Source organism: Chelon labrosus (genome assembly GCF_963514085.1).
Source record: "Chelon labrosus genome assembly, chromosome: 7".
NCBI lineage: Eukaryota > Metazoa > Chordata > Actinopteri > Mugiliformes > Mugilidae > Chelon > Chelon labrosus.
Genome location: NC_140343.1, coordinates 21,638,345 through 21,655,820, shown reverse-complemented (window position 1 = coordinate 21,655,820; position 17,476 = coordinate 21,638,345). Strand labels below are relative to the sequence as shown.

Here is a 17,476-nt window from a genome sequence, read left to right as displayed (position 1 = left end):
CAATATGTGGTTTTACAGCTATTGGTGTTTTTTTTATTTTTTATTTTAAACCTTTGAATCATCCCCTGGATGTTTAGCTCTTACTCTTAATGTATATGATATTAAATGATATCTCTTCTATCTTACCGCAAAAAAAATAAAGCTTATTTAAAAGTTGGATGACGCTAGTTGAAGTTGCCTTTGAATGGACTAGTGTCAGACTTCCTAGAGACTTCTCTTGAGCCTTAAAGACAAAAGCAATATATTTATGTTACTTTCATTAGGCTCACAGGTTCTTTTGTGAGCTGATAATAGGTGTTTAGCACTTCATTTGTGGACTGTATAACCCTACCTACCCTGCCCTACCCTATTGCCCTAATGTCTTTCTTTCTAAAGTAAATACCACAAAGAAAATCCCAAACAATGCAGTATTATTCTATCATAGGGGATCTGGGGTGATTATGTTTTTTTGGTTCTCATTTGATCCATTAGTGTATAAAACTGTAAACTGGTGTCATTTTAATAAAACTATGTAAATAAGGCAGTAGGGTCACAATAGCCAGAGGCCATCTGTATGTCAGGGCTTGAAACTGTGTCTTTAATTAAACATGCATGAGACACTTGACCGTGGCTGTTTTACTGGTTACAGTCTAGGTCTGCCAGTGTTTCCCAGTGAATCAGCTGGGCTGCACAATCCCAAAAACTGATTCACTGCTGCAAAGGAATGAGTCAGTGAGTCAAAACGATGCATGTCTGGCATTACAGAGAGAAGTGGTGTGGAGGATGTTCTCCGGGCTAAATGAAGACAAAAGCACCTGAGTCAGTGGTAAAAATCAGACACTGTACAGCCAGGTGCAGGCCACTTAGTCCTGAAACATTAGTAAATTTAAGTTGGCAGTGGCCATGAGTAATGAACAAAGTAGACAAATGAGTAAGAAAAATCATTGGGCTATAGACAGTTTGACTTCATAAAAGATTTATTATTTATATAAGTTAATGATGGAGAAATTATAGTCAGAGCAATAAGCAGTGTCTTTCCTGTGCAATTCATAATTCGATAACTATATTTAATCTGTATTTTTAAGGGAACAACAAATTTACCAGAATCAGCATTTCATGGTAACAATGTTATTTGTTTAACTGTCAAAATATCCTAGGAAGGCTTGTCATGAGGGTTTCACAAGCTTGACATTCAAAGCAACATACCAACAGGTGTGTGTGAGTGACTGAGGGACTGAGCCAGCGTGCACAGCTGGGGAATTTAGTGGGCATGCCTCAGCCTGAAGGAATGGTTTATATGACCCTTTATTTCCCAGGTGTATGTGAATGATGACGTGCTTAACTAGCCCGGAAGGATTGTGGCGTTAATAGTGTCAGTGACATTAAGATTCTCGGGAATTTTCACAGATTTTATCACAGGCAGCACTGAATATTGTTTCGTTTTTATTGTCTAGTACTTTCCAATAATTTACCTCTGAAATTACACTGAGAATAAAAACTGTCTCTACACTCCAAATAAATTGATCTGATTCCTTTCTAGCCAGAAAGAAGAGCATTGTGATGCTGTAATATAAAATCTTGTTAACTGTTTCTCCATCTGAAAGCAAGATTCACAGTCTGCAGCCGTGCTAGAGGTTAGAGGTTAGAAGAAGAAGGAGAAGTCTTAATTTGTCACATACACGTTATAGCACAGTGAAATTGTTTTGTGCATGTCCCTGTTAGTTGGGGCAGAACACAGGGTCAAGTCAGATTTACAGTTCTGCGTAGGATCTTGAAGATGTTGAAGGTACTTTCCGCATCTTACCTCAACGCTCTAACCAGACCAGATTTTGATTGGTCTGAAATGCAGTTCTCATCTATGTCTCAGTGGCAAGCACCTTCTGCTTCCACACCTACTCAGATATCTTCTCCCTGTAGTACATAGCAATGCTTTCAGTAAAAATAATTGTTTTGTAAACATTTATGAGCTCCAACTCCAACATGAGCTATTCCACCTATTCCAAATGTGTTTTGAAGCACATTCAGCTGCATTCAGCCCATCTACCAAGCCTTCCTAACTGTATTATAATTAGCATAGGCCACCCTTGTTTGTTACAGTGGCCCATCATAGATCAGTTGCAGGAGTATAAACCAATTTAAGTCATGATAGGGTGCACCTGGAGCACACAGGTTTAATGTTTAGGTACCAACTGTGGTTTGAAACCCTGACCTAGCATACTAACATATGCTACTTAAAGATAAACACTTAGCCTAATGATAATATGCTTAGTTTGGCAATAATTTGTTGTTGGACAAATTACATTTTGTTGGCCAATAATGATGCAAACTGAGATCAGGGCATTGCCAACGTGATGGCATTTCGTCCTGGGGATCATGAGTGTGTGTACCTAATTTCATAAAGTCATTTCATGATGTCAAACCACAAATGTGAACTTTGTTGTGGGTCTGGAGAAAAGGGCGTAGCATCAGCAAAGTCAGAGGGATTCATTCTTTGGGCAACACAGATAACTGCTGTAATTCATGGCACCATCCAGTGTTGAGGCATTCCACTGTCAACTGAGTGTCAGGCAGACCAACATTTCCATCAACAGAGCCACCTGCTAGCATGGCTACAAATCATCTACAGCCTACAGTCCACAAAGGCATCATCTTTTAATCAGTGACGTGATTCACATCCCCTAAAGATGGATAAAGTATAGACGTTTTAAAAGACTATAGGCAGTTTGGGTTATTGGCTGTCACACTGTATTTCCCCCATGCGTTGTGAACGCGTTTCCCACAAGAAAACAGAGTTGAACCCATTGTTTACATGTCCCCTGTGAACAAAAAGTCTATAGTTTGCAGTGGTGAATAGCTTCAGGGAGTGTACTCATCTTCTGTAAAGTCAGGAGTTGAAATATTACACAAGATTGAATGTGTGGACTGTAAGACTATAAGATCTTTCACTGTTTCATGGTTTCAGGAACTTTTTTTTTTTTTTTTTTTTTTTTTAAATGAGGAAATCCAATTTTGATAGAAAAGCTTACCCTTCTCCACTTAGGGGACCTGGAAGTTCTACTTTAAAGCCCAAATGTATTTCTCTGATTGGCTGCTGCTCTCTAGTGTTTCAGGCCGGTTATTGCAGCAGCAACGATGCCCCAGGAGGCTCCACCTCTAATTCAGTTGTAGCAGACAGCTCTTGATTCAGTTTTTAAAGCGGGAAACTCTCGACTGACTGCCACAACCTGCAAGGCAATAAGCATGAGACTCCCAAAGACAGGCTTCTCTGTTAGCTGAGAAATTTATATAATGGGATGAAGTGAATGAAGAATGAAGTAGTCTGATAAAGTGCAATATTATACTCGTTTAAGTTAACTGCACAGTGTACAGTGTTTTTAAAGTTAGAACTTTTTCAAAAATATGATGGTAAAACCTGGTAGTGTTTTAATTGAACAATTACAAATGTTAATAAACCTAAACCTGTCTTAGACTGATCTACTATGTAACAAATAGTATTATACCCTCATATGCTCCATATCAGTGCTGACATGCTGGTGTTTATTTGATAGGTAATCTTTACCCATAGCTATAGTACATGTTAGCTGTACTAGTTTAGTATGTAAGAGAAAGAAGAAGTCATTATTTGTCTCAGTACAGCAACAGTGAATTTCTTTTTCTTCACATATCTCTGCTTGTTATGACAACAACTAATGCAAATAACCCTAAGTTCAATATCTTGTACTGATTTCAGAGTAACTAAACCTAGAACTAAAAATGTGATAAAAAAATATGTAAAAAAGCGTATAAGCTTGTGGGAAAAGCTTGACACATTGTACATTGTACTTCCTTAAATGTGTGTATGTAAACACTGATTATTTTGATACTGTTGATTTCCTTATATGTACACCCATGTTAATAGTGCTTTTCAAGCAAAAAGTATATTTATAAAGAAAATATGTTAATATAAATCTAATTTAGAGGACACAATCATTTTGCATGTAAATATATTGCATAGCATTAAATAGATGCTCTGAAAATTCAACACAATATTTTAGTAAAATGATAAACAATTTAACAACTATTTCACCCTGGTATCTGTTCATTTTAATCACATAAATGCTACCGACATGTTATGCATTTACTAACATTAACCTAATGTTATTATCATCTTCTGAAGGGAGAGAGTATTTCTTTATTATGTGTACATTATATTTACTTTTGGTACCTTTTGAAAATATATTTTAAGTTAGTTTGGTTAGTTATTTTTACTTATGTGAAGGGTGTGAAATATTCTTTCCTAATTAATAAATACTTCATTATAAACATTATCATAACGGTCTGTTGACTGTCACCGTCATAGTCTGTATTTATTGATTTTACAAGCAGTCCGTGATCTACAGAATTGCGCATGACACATGCTAGCTGGTTAGCTCAAATCTCAAACGCTAGCCTGGTTTGGGCTGCATCCGTCGACCACGTGACAGTGGTGTTGGGGTCGTAGCGGTCCCTCGAGCGCTGGTTCCCCCTCCCTAGTGTAAGTGTAGGTTGGTTAGAACATTTCCTGTGCTCCGATTGGTCGGTTATCAGGCAGTCCCTTCTCTGATTGGTGGAATGCAGCACAGAGGCCCGGTTCTTCCTGAGCGTTCTTCCGGCTTGTGTTGGAAAAAAGAAAAGACGAATGGAAAAAATTGTAATCCACAAAGCAACTATTGCCTAATAACTCAGCGACACGGTAACGTCTGCACACAAAAAGAAATGTGTTTACTTGTTACGCGGCATGAAGTTTGCACCGTTGTGCCGCTCAGAAAGTTGGGGATTTAGAATGAAAAGAAGGCGGTTTCAGGGTTAACGATTGTAACGTTAGCCCGCTGCTAGCTAAGATAGCTGGCTAACAAGATAGCCTTTAGTTTTAAGACTACCCAACTAGAACCATTGTCTACAGTGAACATTATCTGACTCGACTGATACCGCGTTTGGTCATTTTAACGCAGGCAGTTAAAAAGCGGCTTCTGTACATGGACGCTAACTTGATATTGGGTAAGCAACGTTACAGTTGTTGTCGAGCAGTTTTGTCATATGGTAATACCACACAAGACGTCAAACAAAGGTCCATAACATGTTCGTGTGTCTTTTTCACACTTAGATGGAACTTATCTATATGAAATTTTATCAAAACGATTTTCCTATTGTTGTTTGTTTGATCCGGGCTCCCGTGCTAGCTGGTTACGGCTGTGTTTCTCTCCATTAGCCTGTTTATGTCCCCGCGCTGCCTGTAAAGGGTTAAACTGGTGTGCTTTTGTTGTTGTGGTTCTCATACATGATCAGTGTAAGAACCAAAGATCTTACCTTACTTTAACAATGCGTGGTATCTTCAGTATGTTTGTTACTTGAATTAATGTAGACTCACTCTTTTAGGTCATAAAGAGATAAAATGAGCTCCCAGCAATTCCCCCGACACGGGCTGCCTGCTTCCAGCGGAGGTGCACCTCAGGTCCCTGCTGCTGGAAACCTGATGCCTGTCAATCAGCCGTCAAATGCTCCAGGTAACATATTATTACTGCAGTCACCCACAGCATACTTCACAAATGCGGGAGAAGATACCTGTTAATTCATTTTTAATCAAACCGTTGTGTCTTAGGAGGTGGAGATGCTGACAGTAGTCGGGAGGCTGACCACGGTCAGCAAACCCACCCACCTGCCGGGGGCGGGGGAAACTTAGCTTTCAGAGATGACAAGCAGGAGACGATGGTGGTCAGACCTTACCCGCAACCACAGACCCACAGCCAGCCTCAAGCTGCTCCACAGACCGTGCCCATCCAGCCTAGCACACCTGTGACTGTTCCTGCCCCGGCAGTCCACCTCCCACAGGGCCAGCCTGCAGTCCTCACTGAGGGACAGATGAAGGTGAAATTACATGTCTAACTTTGCCATATTTTTGAGCAGACGAGTAGATTAACCAGGAGGGGTGACGATGATTGAAAAGGAAAATTGGAAACCTTAATGGCCAATCCAAGGGTCTTGAATTTCTTCTTCGGCAATTTGGTTTAGAACAGTGGTTCCCAACCTTTTCACAGCCCTGTACCCCTTCAGACATTTGACCTCCAGCCATGTACCCCCTACTCTCACGCTCTTGTAGCAGCTAGAAAAAGAAATGTCTGTGAGCCTGACTGGTGGTAGCAGTTGAGGTCTCTCTGGAAGAGCAATCTATCCGTTTTAGCCATTTATCCATTTTTGGCAGCCTAGTTTACCTCAGACTGATGACTTGACAGCTCAAATAAGAAATAAGAAAATAAATAAGAATTTTTTTTTCAACAGTTTATTTTTAATACAAGATTCGCAAGCAACAGTACCTCGACCAATGAGGTGAGCGGGATTTCCGCTGTCAGCTCATTGGTCACAGAGCAGGAGACGGCCTGGGAATAAATTTACCGTACATGTTCATATAAAGCGCCTGGTTATTCCTTAAATCCACAGTATTTTTTATTTTCACGGTAGTACGGGACAAAGTGCGTCCCGTGACAGCTCAATACGAGACACGTAGTTTTGTTTGTAAATACGGGACGATTCCGTTTTTCAAGGGACGGTTGTCAACCTTAGTAGCATGACATATCTTGCACATCTTCGTTTGTTCCGAGTCAGACTCCTCGAAACCGAAGTGTTTCCACGCCACAGAATTCTCTTTACCTTTCTTTCCGACCAAAGGCTGCCTTTCTGCCATCTTCTATCGTCTTCTTCTACACTTTTTTTTTCCGACGGGGGCGGAGCGGAGCGCACAGATGGAGATGGAAGGGTTTGCTGCATTTACCAAGACACGGCGTGCGGCAGAATGATCGTTTTATTACGAATATCATATTTTCATGATCGAGGGAAGCCAAAATCGAAATCAAAATCGAAATTCAATTAATCGCCCAGCCCTGTGAGAAAACAACCCGTTATCTGTTTTTTCAGTTTCAAAATGTAATCAGGCTGAGTTCAGAATCAACTCTTTCGCATACCCCCTACGTCACTCTGCGTACCCCTGGGGGTACGCATACCACAGGTTGGGAACCACTGGTTTAGAAGGATACACCTTACAACTGAAAATCTAGCTTTGCAAAATAATTGCTGGAGCAGATGGATTTTTTTCAGCAGAAAAGTTTCAGTTTTGTAGGTGTAATCGTTTTTAACGATTCGATTGAATAGTAAGGTTGTTGGTTACTGTTCTTACAATCATATAATCAGATAAACAATTTTGGAGATACTTTGTCAGGTACTTATTTCCCTTTATAACAATTAAATGAGTGATAGTGACTGTCAGCTCGATAGATAGTTTCTTTTATTAAATACGGAAAGTCGGCAACTGCAACAACTTTGATATAGAAATCTGTTGCTTTTTGTTTTTATGACATACTAACACCCTCTAACACCCCTTTTTAAGGCTGTCCTGAAGTCACCTATGCCAAGTCGTCTTATTGCTCCAGCACCAGCTTCCAACCAGGCTCATATTCCTATACCCCCCAAGGTGCCCGGTCACATCACTGTCACCATAGAGAGTAGTATAGCTCCAACCCCGTCTATTCCTGTGGCAACCATCAGTGGTCAGCAGGTGAGAGCACTGAACATTGACTGTTAGTGACTATTATGTTTCTTTTTCCTGTTGATTACTAAAGTCCTGAACTGCATTCATGCTGTTTCAGGGTCATTCCAGCAACTTGCACCTGATGTCAGCTAATTTTCAGATCATTAGGGGCAGTGCTCCTGCGCTGCAGATCGGGACACCTACAGTTCCCCCCCAGACCTTCACGTCCCATTTACCCCGAGGTATGTCTGATGTAATAAGCTAGTCCATTTCCCGCTCACTTGTTGCAGTCACTAGATCACCGTATTCTTTGTCCTGCAGGGGCTGCTGCAGCAGCTGTTATGTCCAGTACTAAAACCGTCTTGCGGCCAGCCACCGGACCAAGTGCGGGCCCTGGCCAGCCCACAGTGCAGCACATTATCCACCAGACTATTCAGGTTTTCTAATGCACCTTACTGTAAAGAAGTGGGGCTATTATGTGTATTTAGAAATAGTGTGTAATGGTGTTGTATCCGTCTGTCCACAGTCCCGCCCTACGGTAACAACTTCTACAGCTGTGCTTCCAACTGTGGTGGCCCCAATCTCAGCAACTAGAACTCAGTCTCCAGTTATTAATCCAACAGTCACACACTCTGCAGAGGTGGCACATGGGTAAGTACAGTAGAAACACAAGCAGAGAGGATTTTGACTCTTAGATTGTTTGATTTGTCTGTTGGGAAAAAAAAATAGAGAAAAAATGATGTACTTGTATGTGTGCATTGTGCATTTATCAAACCTGTCCATGTGTTGATGGACTGTTGAGATCAGTAATTAGTCTTTCTGCCTATTTCAGTCGTCCAGCGCTGACCATTCACACCCCTGCACCCACGGTTAGTATTCAAAGGCCCCAGACATCCCGTGACACTGCCACACGGATCACTCTGCCCTCCCATCCTCCTGCAATAGGAACTCAGAAGCCCCAGCCTCCTCACACCATGGCACAGGTTACTGCTTCTCACTGACTCCCTGCAAAAATACTGAATAATAAATTCATACATGGCTAAAATTACTGTTTGTTTGTCCGAAACAGAAGCCCATCTTCAGTACCGTGACACCAGTAGCTGCAGCAACTGTGGCGCCAATTGTTGCCACTAACACTGTGCCATCAACAACCACAATAGGTATTGGCTTTTTGTATATTAATACTGTGTTAGCCAGTTATCATGTTAGCACCCAGAACTCTATCTCTACTCCTGTTTCCCTAATTTTCAGGCACTGTGCCACATACTCAAATGACTAATAGCACTATTGTCACCATGACAGTGGCCTCACACTCCTCTCATCCTACGGCAGTCACCACCTCTGCCATCCCTGTTGGTAAGTTGGCCCTTTTGTCTCACTTGTTTTAACGTGTGTGCTGCCACAGTGTTTCTCCTAACCATCCTGTGGTGTTCACAGCTAAAGTGGTTCCTCAGCCCATCACCCACTCTTCATCCCGTGTGCAGCCCGACTACCACAGGTCATCTCCCAACCCCGTCACCATGGAAACTAGAAGTGACAACAGGTGAGCACACAGTATTGGAGAATTAAGTGTGACTCACTGGTGCGGTTGTAGAGTTTTCTGTAAATGTTTGGATATGTTACATAACTTACACAGTTTAGTCATTACTGGACGGCCAAAATGTTCCACCTGTAACTAGCTCCAAAAGGGAGTTAAAGCTTATCAACCATCATGTTAAAATGCCAAACTTTACAGCAGAAATGATCATGTTTATAGCCTGGTAAAGATAAATGTGCTAGTTCTCATAGCTATTTCCCTACTCAGCTGTGTAAATTGTATAAAGGCGTGAACTTATGTGTAATTGAGGGTGTGGTTGCTTCCAGTGACAGGTGTGTGCTGTCCTAAGTCACTAGCTATATGCGGAGGTGTCAGTAGCCCATCTTGGCTCCAAACATGCTCCAGCTCTTAAACCTTTTTTGAATAAGCAGGAAGTTAGTCGAAGTCATGCAATGCTGGAGCAACCACACTGAGCTTCAGAACTGCACTTCAGAATCTTATGGGTGAAGTCAAGAAGGGGTTGGCCAACCTGATAGCGTGGCTAAAGATGGATGCACTGATTTAAAATGTGTAGAACTGCCCATAATAGTAAATTAATGTACTAATGACCAGTAGTCAGATTATGTTTATGGAAGCAGATTTTATTCACTGCCGGAAAAGATGGTTGTTATAAATGCATGGCTGTGGAATAATGCAACTGATAATGATAAACCAATTCAATTTGCAAATAAGGTTTAATCTTGTATTAATCTTGTTTTGTTATTGTTTTCAAGGCCTTCTGTGCCAGTGCAGTTCCAGTATTTCCTGCCGGCTTACTCCTCTTCATACCCCCCTCTGACACACACCTACACACCAATCAGCAGCTCTGTATCCACCATCCGCCAGTATCCTGGTAAGCACTGCTAACCAATGTTGTTTTGTCATTGCTAATTATTCTAGAGTAATATCTGTAATTATGCTAAGGTTGGATTGTGACAAACTAGCACCGTGTCTTAAGTGCTCAGTTAAGTATGTTGAACATGGCATTGAGATCTCATTGTAACTTTATTTTTGCTCACTAAGTTACTCCTCAAGCTCCGAGTTCTGCACTGCCCACTCAAGCTGGAGTGGGCGTGGCCACCACTGTCCATCTAAACCACATGCAGCTGATGGCAGTGGACCGGATTGGCCTCCCATCGGCACAAATCAGCACCCAGGGGATCCAGCCTGCACCTATAGCTGCTCAAGGCATTCAGCCGGCACCAATAGGAGTTCAGGGCCTGCACACATCTGCGCCAATCACCACACAAGGAATGCAACAGGCGCCGATAGTCACTCAGCAGCAGCAGCAACAACCACAGTCTGATGCCAAATCTGGTAGTTACTGCATTATTATGGTTGTAGTCAAACCAGTATAGTGTTGATGAGTAATTAGTTGAGATGTTGGCTGTTTGTAATGCATGTTTTATTCAATTCAGGGGTTGTTTTGGCTGATGCCTTTGTAGCGAGCCCCATCAGCAGCACATTCAGCACCACCCAGCCAGTAGCCACCATGGTGCAGGCACACACCCAGGGAGGAGTAGGGGGAGCTCCCACACTGGTCTCCTCCCCTAGACCTAGCATTCTCCGCAAGAAGCCCGCTAATGAAGGGTGAGTAGACACTGGCACATAAAGCACAGCCTCATGCAAAAAAAAAATCCATATTCTCCCTGTACGACCTCTTTTAATATTTTAACATGATGAATACCATGTGCTGGTGTATTATCTGCATAAACTGCAAGTTTCTTCTTAATTGTTTTGAACTGTAGAATTTACTTGTATGTTGTGGTCCAAAAGCAGGGAAAATGAGAAGTAGAAGAGGTAACAATGTTGACATCAACTGCATGATCTAGCATGCTAACTGTAGCAGTCCACAAGTTTGTCAATTATACTTAATTTTGTTAATATCTTACCGTCATTAACCTCTATCACAGTTTATGCAGCTAACCGCAACCCATCTCTCAAATCGACTAGACATTTTTGAATATGTGTGTAAAAGTTAAATTAGAATGAACCTTTGCACAAAATGAAGGAAGTCACTCTGCAGAAAGTCAATATGGCCCTTCCTGTTTCATGTAGGAATGCCCCTTTTGTTGTCAAGGCTTCCCTTACTGTTTTATCAAGGAGTAAAACTAGATAACACTAAATATTCTGTTGCTGTTGACAACACAGCTGCTAACAGTGTTTCCCCTGAGCAGAGATGCTAAAAGACTCTTTCCGTGGATTTTGTGTATCATTAAATACTGCAATGACCTTAACTGTGGCCTTATTTGTCAAACTAAATAACCCTAAAATTAGTCCTAAAACTGTGTGCACAATAATGTGTCACTCACTTTTGAAACTAGGCTTTTCACTGATACATAGTCACTCTGGAGCAGGGGGCTTTCAGCACAAGATAATCCAAATAAAATCTGATTTAAACATCTAGAAGTTCCAACAGAATTTTTAAATGTTTTCTTCGAATAAACAACATCTCTCTGTGATGGTGTTTCAGGTGTGTTCGCAAAAACCTGATCCCCGTCCAGCCCAGTGAACCTGGTAGTGGCAGAATGGAGAGTGGTGTGAGAGGAGCAGGATCTCCACGACCAGCAGGGTGAGCTTGTGTCACATCGGTCGCATCCACGTTCACGTCCCATTCTGAAATGACTCTATGACGTGACACTTTTGATTCCTCTCACAGTGTGAAACCCAAAGCTGAGGTGCACATGGCTGTGGCCCCTCCTGTCATGGCTACGGTCGAAGCACTGCCTTCTCAGGGAGGGGAGCAGCAGGCGGTGTCGTCCAACGCTCAGCACCTCGCCCAAGCCATCCCCACCATGCTTGCCACACCAGGACCTGTGCCTCCCTCCCAGTCCTCCACTGTCCTCTCATCCCTGCCAGCAGCCATGGCTGTGACTCCCCCTGTTCCTGCTTCAATGGCCAACACTGTGGCCTCCCCCACTCAGCCTGCAGCCAGTAGCACTGCAGCTTGTGCAGCCAGCTCCACTTGTCCAGATGTGAAAATCAAACAAGAGGTGGAGACAATGGACACCTCTCAGCCAGGTGAGATCATGTTTCTTTTCCACATCTATGACATGAGATCTGGGAAATTCATGAACGTATGAAAATGAAAATATCCATCCCCTCAGATCCTAATGTGAACATGTCGTCAGCACCAACCCTCACCACCCAGGCCTCCACCCTGAACACTCCTGCCACGGGAGATTTGATTCCCGGGGCCTCGCCGAGGAAGAAGCCCCGCAAGCAGCAGCATGTTATTTCTACTGAAGAGAGTGAGATGGTTGAGACCAACAGCACAGATGAGGAGAAGGCCCCAGGCAGGCCCATTACTGGCAGGGCAGAGAGGCGTGAATCTCCACCTAGGGAATATGTTGGTATGTATTGCCAACTGTTGTTTCAATAAGAAATAATTAACCGTGACTTGTTTAATGCTTGTTTTTTGTCTTGAAGATGAAGAAGGAGTGCGTTACGTGCCAGTCAGGCCTCGTCCACCTGTTACCCTTTTGCGCCACTATCGTAACCCCTGGAAGGCTGCGTACCACCACTTCCAGAGGTACAGCGACATCCGCGTCAAAGGTCGGTATTTTACTGTGTAGAGTCAAATATGCATATATTTTATAGAGCTACTGACCGTTTGTTTCTAACAAGAATTCTGCTTTTCTTTCCCAGAGGAGAAAAAGGGAAGTTTGCAGGATATGGCCAATCAGAGAGGAGTGGCATGCAGAGCACAAGGCTGGAAAATTCACCTGTGTGCTGCACAGCTCAGACAGTTGGTGAGTGCTGAGCCCAGAGCTACACACAGATGTGTTACTAATTATTGGAATTACTCAAAATTATCATTTAATTCACGTCTAATAATTCGATTTTGTCTTTAAGGTAGAGAGAAATGTATCATTTATCACTGCTATGAACACAAGAGCAGAAGGTACAATATATTAGCATCCAGCAAGAAATGAGAACTATTTTAGTAGAAGTTTAATTTTAATTTCAAGGAAATTGTGAGTTGCAGGGTTAGGGTTAGACATATGTGGAAAAAAAATGCTCTTTAAAACTTGGTGACGATTCACTGACTGTAGTTACCACAACAACTAAAATAGCCACACTCAATATTAATTATAGCCATTGTATAAATTTGCATTGTATTCAGTCCATATCCACTGGTGTCTCCCAGTGATGCCGTGCAAAAACAAAACCATCCTTGTGCCCTCTTCTTAAACTAAACACAGTTTTTGTCTGTTGCTTTCACTCAAGTCGAGTTTGGAGCATGATGTGTACAGCCGCCTCTCCACCCTCCAAGAAGGCCTGATTCCAAAGAAGAGGGCAGGCTCTGATGATGACCTTCATCGAATCAATGAACTAATACAGGTAAGTTTACCACAGGAAGCTTATATTTACATACACGAAATGGAAGTTTACCATATATTTTTAGAAGGCAAGTATGACAGGTACTGTACTTATCTTAACTATATGTCCCAAGTTGCTGTGTCCATGGGCTGCCCTCTCATGTTTAAAATAGGTTTTAATAGGTTAATGTCAGAATGTTTATGCAACTAACATCATGAATGTTGTGTAGCTGCTCGATCACGTTTTGTCAGACCAAGAACAAGTAGTTGTATTGACTTGCTAATGCTGAATACTGATACTGAAAAAAGCATATGCCCATGTGCAGTGTGTACAGAGACAGGTACACAGACTGAGACAGGTACACAGACAGACACAGTGCTTTAGACGTTTTTGTTGCAGTGTCAGTGAAGCTTCATCTAAGGCTGCCTTCAATGGAGTCTTCGTCTGAAGCTCGATCACAACAGGAATCACATCCGGCTCAAAAGGTTCATCACAGGTTTACCCCTCAAACTGAGCAGGAATAGACGACCTGTTTTACAGAGCACTGGTCGGCAGTCAGATTGTCAGGGAGCTCATAGTTGGGGCCAAATGATTCCAGAGGTTGAATATTTGAAATGTCCAAACTAACACATGGGCCCATAACCCCATGATCTATGAGTATAAGCACAGGACGTTTCCATGAAGTGATATCTGGTGCAGTTCTGTTAAAGTTGTTAGAATTACAAGTATATGAGCACGGACTACTGAATCGCATTTATGAAATGTTTATTTAACAGTTATATCTGATATATCTGACTATCGGTGAAGGTCTAGATATTAAAAGTTAATCAGTTAAAATCTCACATTCAATTCTGAAGAATAGACAACCCATGTAAACCATACCTCCCCAACTATTTTCTCATCCATGTTTATTATTTTGCCTTTAGCTTTGATATTTTTCTCAGTGCAAAGGTTTACAAAGTTACAGCAGGTTCTTCCGCTGCTGCTTTTGATTTGATTGACAGTGAAATCAAACTTGCTGCAGTTGTACCTACTGATCTGGAGTTTCCATCAATACATTTACAACTCGTTGTTGCATCTTAGTTATGTGTGTTTTGTTTTGTTTATTTAGGCATTTGCTCCCCAGTGAGGTAGTGCATTCAGTGCTCCTTGATCTGGCAAGCTTATCTGTAGTTATATAATGTGCTGTGTGTGTTTGAGATTAAATAGAAGAATATCTGTGAAGTGTGGGATGGAAACTGAATTTAACTCCAGTCTGCACAGAAAATATATGTTGGCTGAGGCCCAGCTGGTTTGTCCCATTAGAAGAACAGTACTTCCCAAATCGTTTTACTTTGTCAACAAGTTTGCTGTAGTAATTTGTCCATTTGTCCTCAGGGTAACATGCAACGCTGTAAACTGGTCATGGACCAGGTGACAGAGGCCAGAGACACCATGATGAAAGTGCTTGACCACAAGGAGAAAGTGCTGAAGCTCCTCAACAAGAACGGCGCCGTCAAGAAGTCCTCCAAACTGAAGCGCAAAGAACGTGCATAAGCAGGACCTTACCATCTGTCGACAACCGCCTCTGCCCCCTCTCTGAAGGGGTGAAGGAATTGCTCAGAGTTTTGGTGCTATGATTTGCAGCATACAATCACATGCACCCTCCCTGTCTGCCTGAGAGCGGACAGAGAGAAGAAACCGGAGGCCGGAGGGCTTCACGTATCAGAAATGCCCATCAGGAACATGTTCTCTTTCAAGACACAACGCACATAAAGCGTGGAGCAATGTAGGTTACATTAGAGTGGCCAAAAGGACAGCCACCCCTCCCTTTTGTTTTTTTGTTTTTTTAATTTTCAAAGATCCTTGAGACCATTTTTACTAACCTAGCTTCTGCCTCTTCTTTTAAGACAATTTGAAGCAGGGGCATAGTGTAACTCTTTTATTTGGCACTAAATGCAGGTGCCGTGAATCTGACACCCAGCATGTCCCATAAAAAAGAATTTTAGTTAAGGTGAATGACCCCAGAGTTATTGAATCATTTAAAACGAGTCCTTTGTCAAACTGCGTGTATACAGACTAATCTCAGTCGTGCTGTTTTCATCAGTCTGTGCCTTCATTTTATCAGAGTACATGAACTGGACAGGGACATTTGAAAGCTGCTCCACATGCTCTAAAAATGCCATTCAAAGAAAAGTGTCAGGTCAGTTTCACAGCTTCCCCTTTTTTTTTTTATCCTGCACCTGCATTTTTTTCAGTTGATTAGCTAATCTGATAAATAACAGAGTACTTCAATGGTTTGGACTAAACAAGAGTAAATGTGTCAAATTGAATATGGGGAAAAAAAAGCTCTTAAAGGACAAACAATGTGCTTGGATCGAAAGTGAGAACGTCAAGTCAATTTAGTATTCACAACTGCAGCGTCAGTTTTATCCACTTCAAAAATAAACGCGACAGCAGCGACCGTAACGCTTTCATTCAGAGTGCTTGAAAAGGAAGAGGGTGACCATCCCTGTGATCACAACGGCTTAGTGAATTCCTGTAAAAAAAAAAAACGCTGTAAATGTACTTTTGATTTTTCATTGACCTGGTTCTTTTCAAGTTTTGTACTCAATGAAACATTTTGTGCTGTGAGACGCGCGGCCGCTTCGTGTTGCCAAGTGTAACGGCGTGAGACGAAGTGAGCCTGAAGCATCCAGCCATTGTACATTGTTTTTGTCTGTGTAATTATAGTAAAGATACTTAAACAATATGAGATACACTGTTATTTTCACTTTTATTTTTCATTGTGTGTGTCTTGTTTTTAGTATTTGACTAAATAACAGGTCTACTAATGATGGCTGCGTTCCAGGTCTTTGTGTGTGCTGCTTAATGTGGGCATTTAATGGAACTGAGCCACCATTAATACACGTTTCCTTTCCTTCTGCGACAAGTCAAAATGTCTGCTGTCAGGCAGGTCTGTTAGGTGTCTGTGTGCAGTTAAACCAACTGAAACCACTTTCTGCTGTCAAGCTAACTCCATAAACAGACCACACCCGTGAGCAGATAGATTGCAAAATGACTGCCTGGCAGTATAACCAGTGTCAAATTATGTGACTATATTTCATTGTTATTACATATGAGGAAGCTGTGGTACAACCCAACAAAGGATTCACTGTTTACAGCCCTGTATTTAATCTTTCCGTTTAGATCAGTTTGACAGAATGTCAAACCAGTCTACGCTGTTTTTATTTCTTCCCCTTCAAATTTTTTTGGCTCAGTCTGATCCATCTGTCATGAATTTCTCATACAGCTCATATGGGTGGTGTGTGGTATTCACACAGACTGATCCCAGTTGCTCCTCTTTATCGTCTGCTGTTTACAACATAATTGTCAGTCATCGCAACACATTGGTTGTACTTGAACCATGATGGCTGTGATCATGGAAAAGGGAGATAATAGCATTTGGGTTATTGGCTTTCCACTTTTATCGCGATCTCATATACCATATTATTTAAGAGGGTGTTTTGCCAACAAATATTTTTTTTCTGCCATCGAGACAACCAACCATTAACCATTTAAATACAGTTACTACACATTTGACTGTCGGTTTTGTTTGCAGTGTGTTTTTATGGACATTTGTGTAATAATTGTTCAAACTAGATTCTGTAGCAATGTTATTGCTTTAACATGTCAACTAATGTAAAGCTGACGTTTAAGGCAACAGACTTAATTTTATCTTAGAAGATTAACATCATGTTTCATACCGTGTTAAAACACCACTGAAACTGATGCTCTGTGAGGATTTAAGTAAATACCTGGATTCTAGTGGTTAGTGACACTGGGTGGCTCTACCTTTACAGGAGCAAAGTCAAAGGGCCATAAAGTAAGACTCTGCTGGAACAACGTCGTGCTCCGTAGTCATTAAAGGAAAAGTGCCTTCCTGCAGCAGCAGGCGCTTTCAACGAAGACACGGCTGTTCTCAGGTAAGAACTGACAAATATAGATATGTGTTTGTGATGACAAGCATTGAAAAATCCGAGGAAAGGATGTTTAGTATATTCTTTTATATACTTATATATATATATATATATATATATATA

The 17,476-nt window shown here is 41.6% G+C and overlaps 1 protein-coding gene across 3 annotated transcripts; it reads left to right on the top strand.

The window, feature by feature from the left end:
* The first annotated feature begins 4,614 nt into the window (after nucleotides 1–4,614).
* sap130a (Sin3A-associated protein a) lies at nucleotides 4,615–16,138 on the top strand. 3 transcript variants are annotated; one of them, XM_084548438.1, is made up of 21 exons: nucleotides 4,615–4,690; nucleotides 5,374–5,501; nucleotides 5,597–5,862; nucleotides 7,376–7,543; nucleotides 7,677–7,758; nucleotides 7,838–7,953; nucleotides 8,043–8,167; nucleotides 8,349–8,499; nucleotides 8,586–8,676; nucleotides 8,768–8,872; nucleotides 8,954–9,059; nucleotides 9,827–9,945; nucleotides 10,116–10,409; nucleotides 10,511–10,682; nucleotides 11,566–11,664; nucleotides 11,752–12,113; nucleotides 12,200–12,445; nucleotides 12,522–12,647; nucleotides 12,741–12,844; nucleotides 13,323–13,436; nucleotides 14,793–16,138. In XM_084548438.1, the coding sequence occupies exons 2-21, from the start codon at nucleotides 5,390–5,392 to the stop codon at nucleotides 14,949–14,951; spliced, it is 3,117 nt and encodes a 1,038-aa protein (XP_084404564.1). In that variant the 5' UTR covers nucleotides 4,615–4,690; nucleotides 5,374–5,389; the 3' UTR covers nucleotides 14,952–16,138. The 3 variants fall into 3 exon arrangements, with proteins under 3 accessions (XP_084404564.1, XP_084404565.1, XP_084404563.1); XM_084548439.1 differs by having other exon boundaries at nucleotides 7,635–7,758; nucleotides 8,819–8,872; XM_084548437.1 differs by having other exon boundaries at nucleotides 7,635–7,758.
* Nucleotides 16,139–17,476: the final 1,338 nt, after the last annotated feature.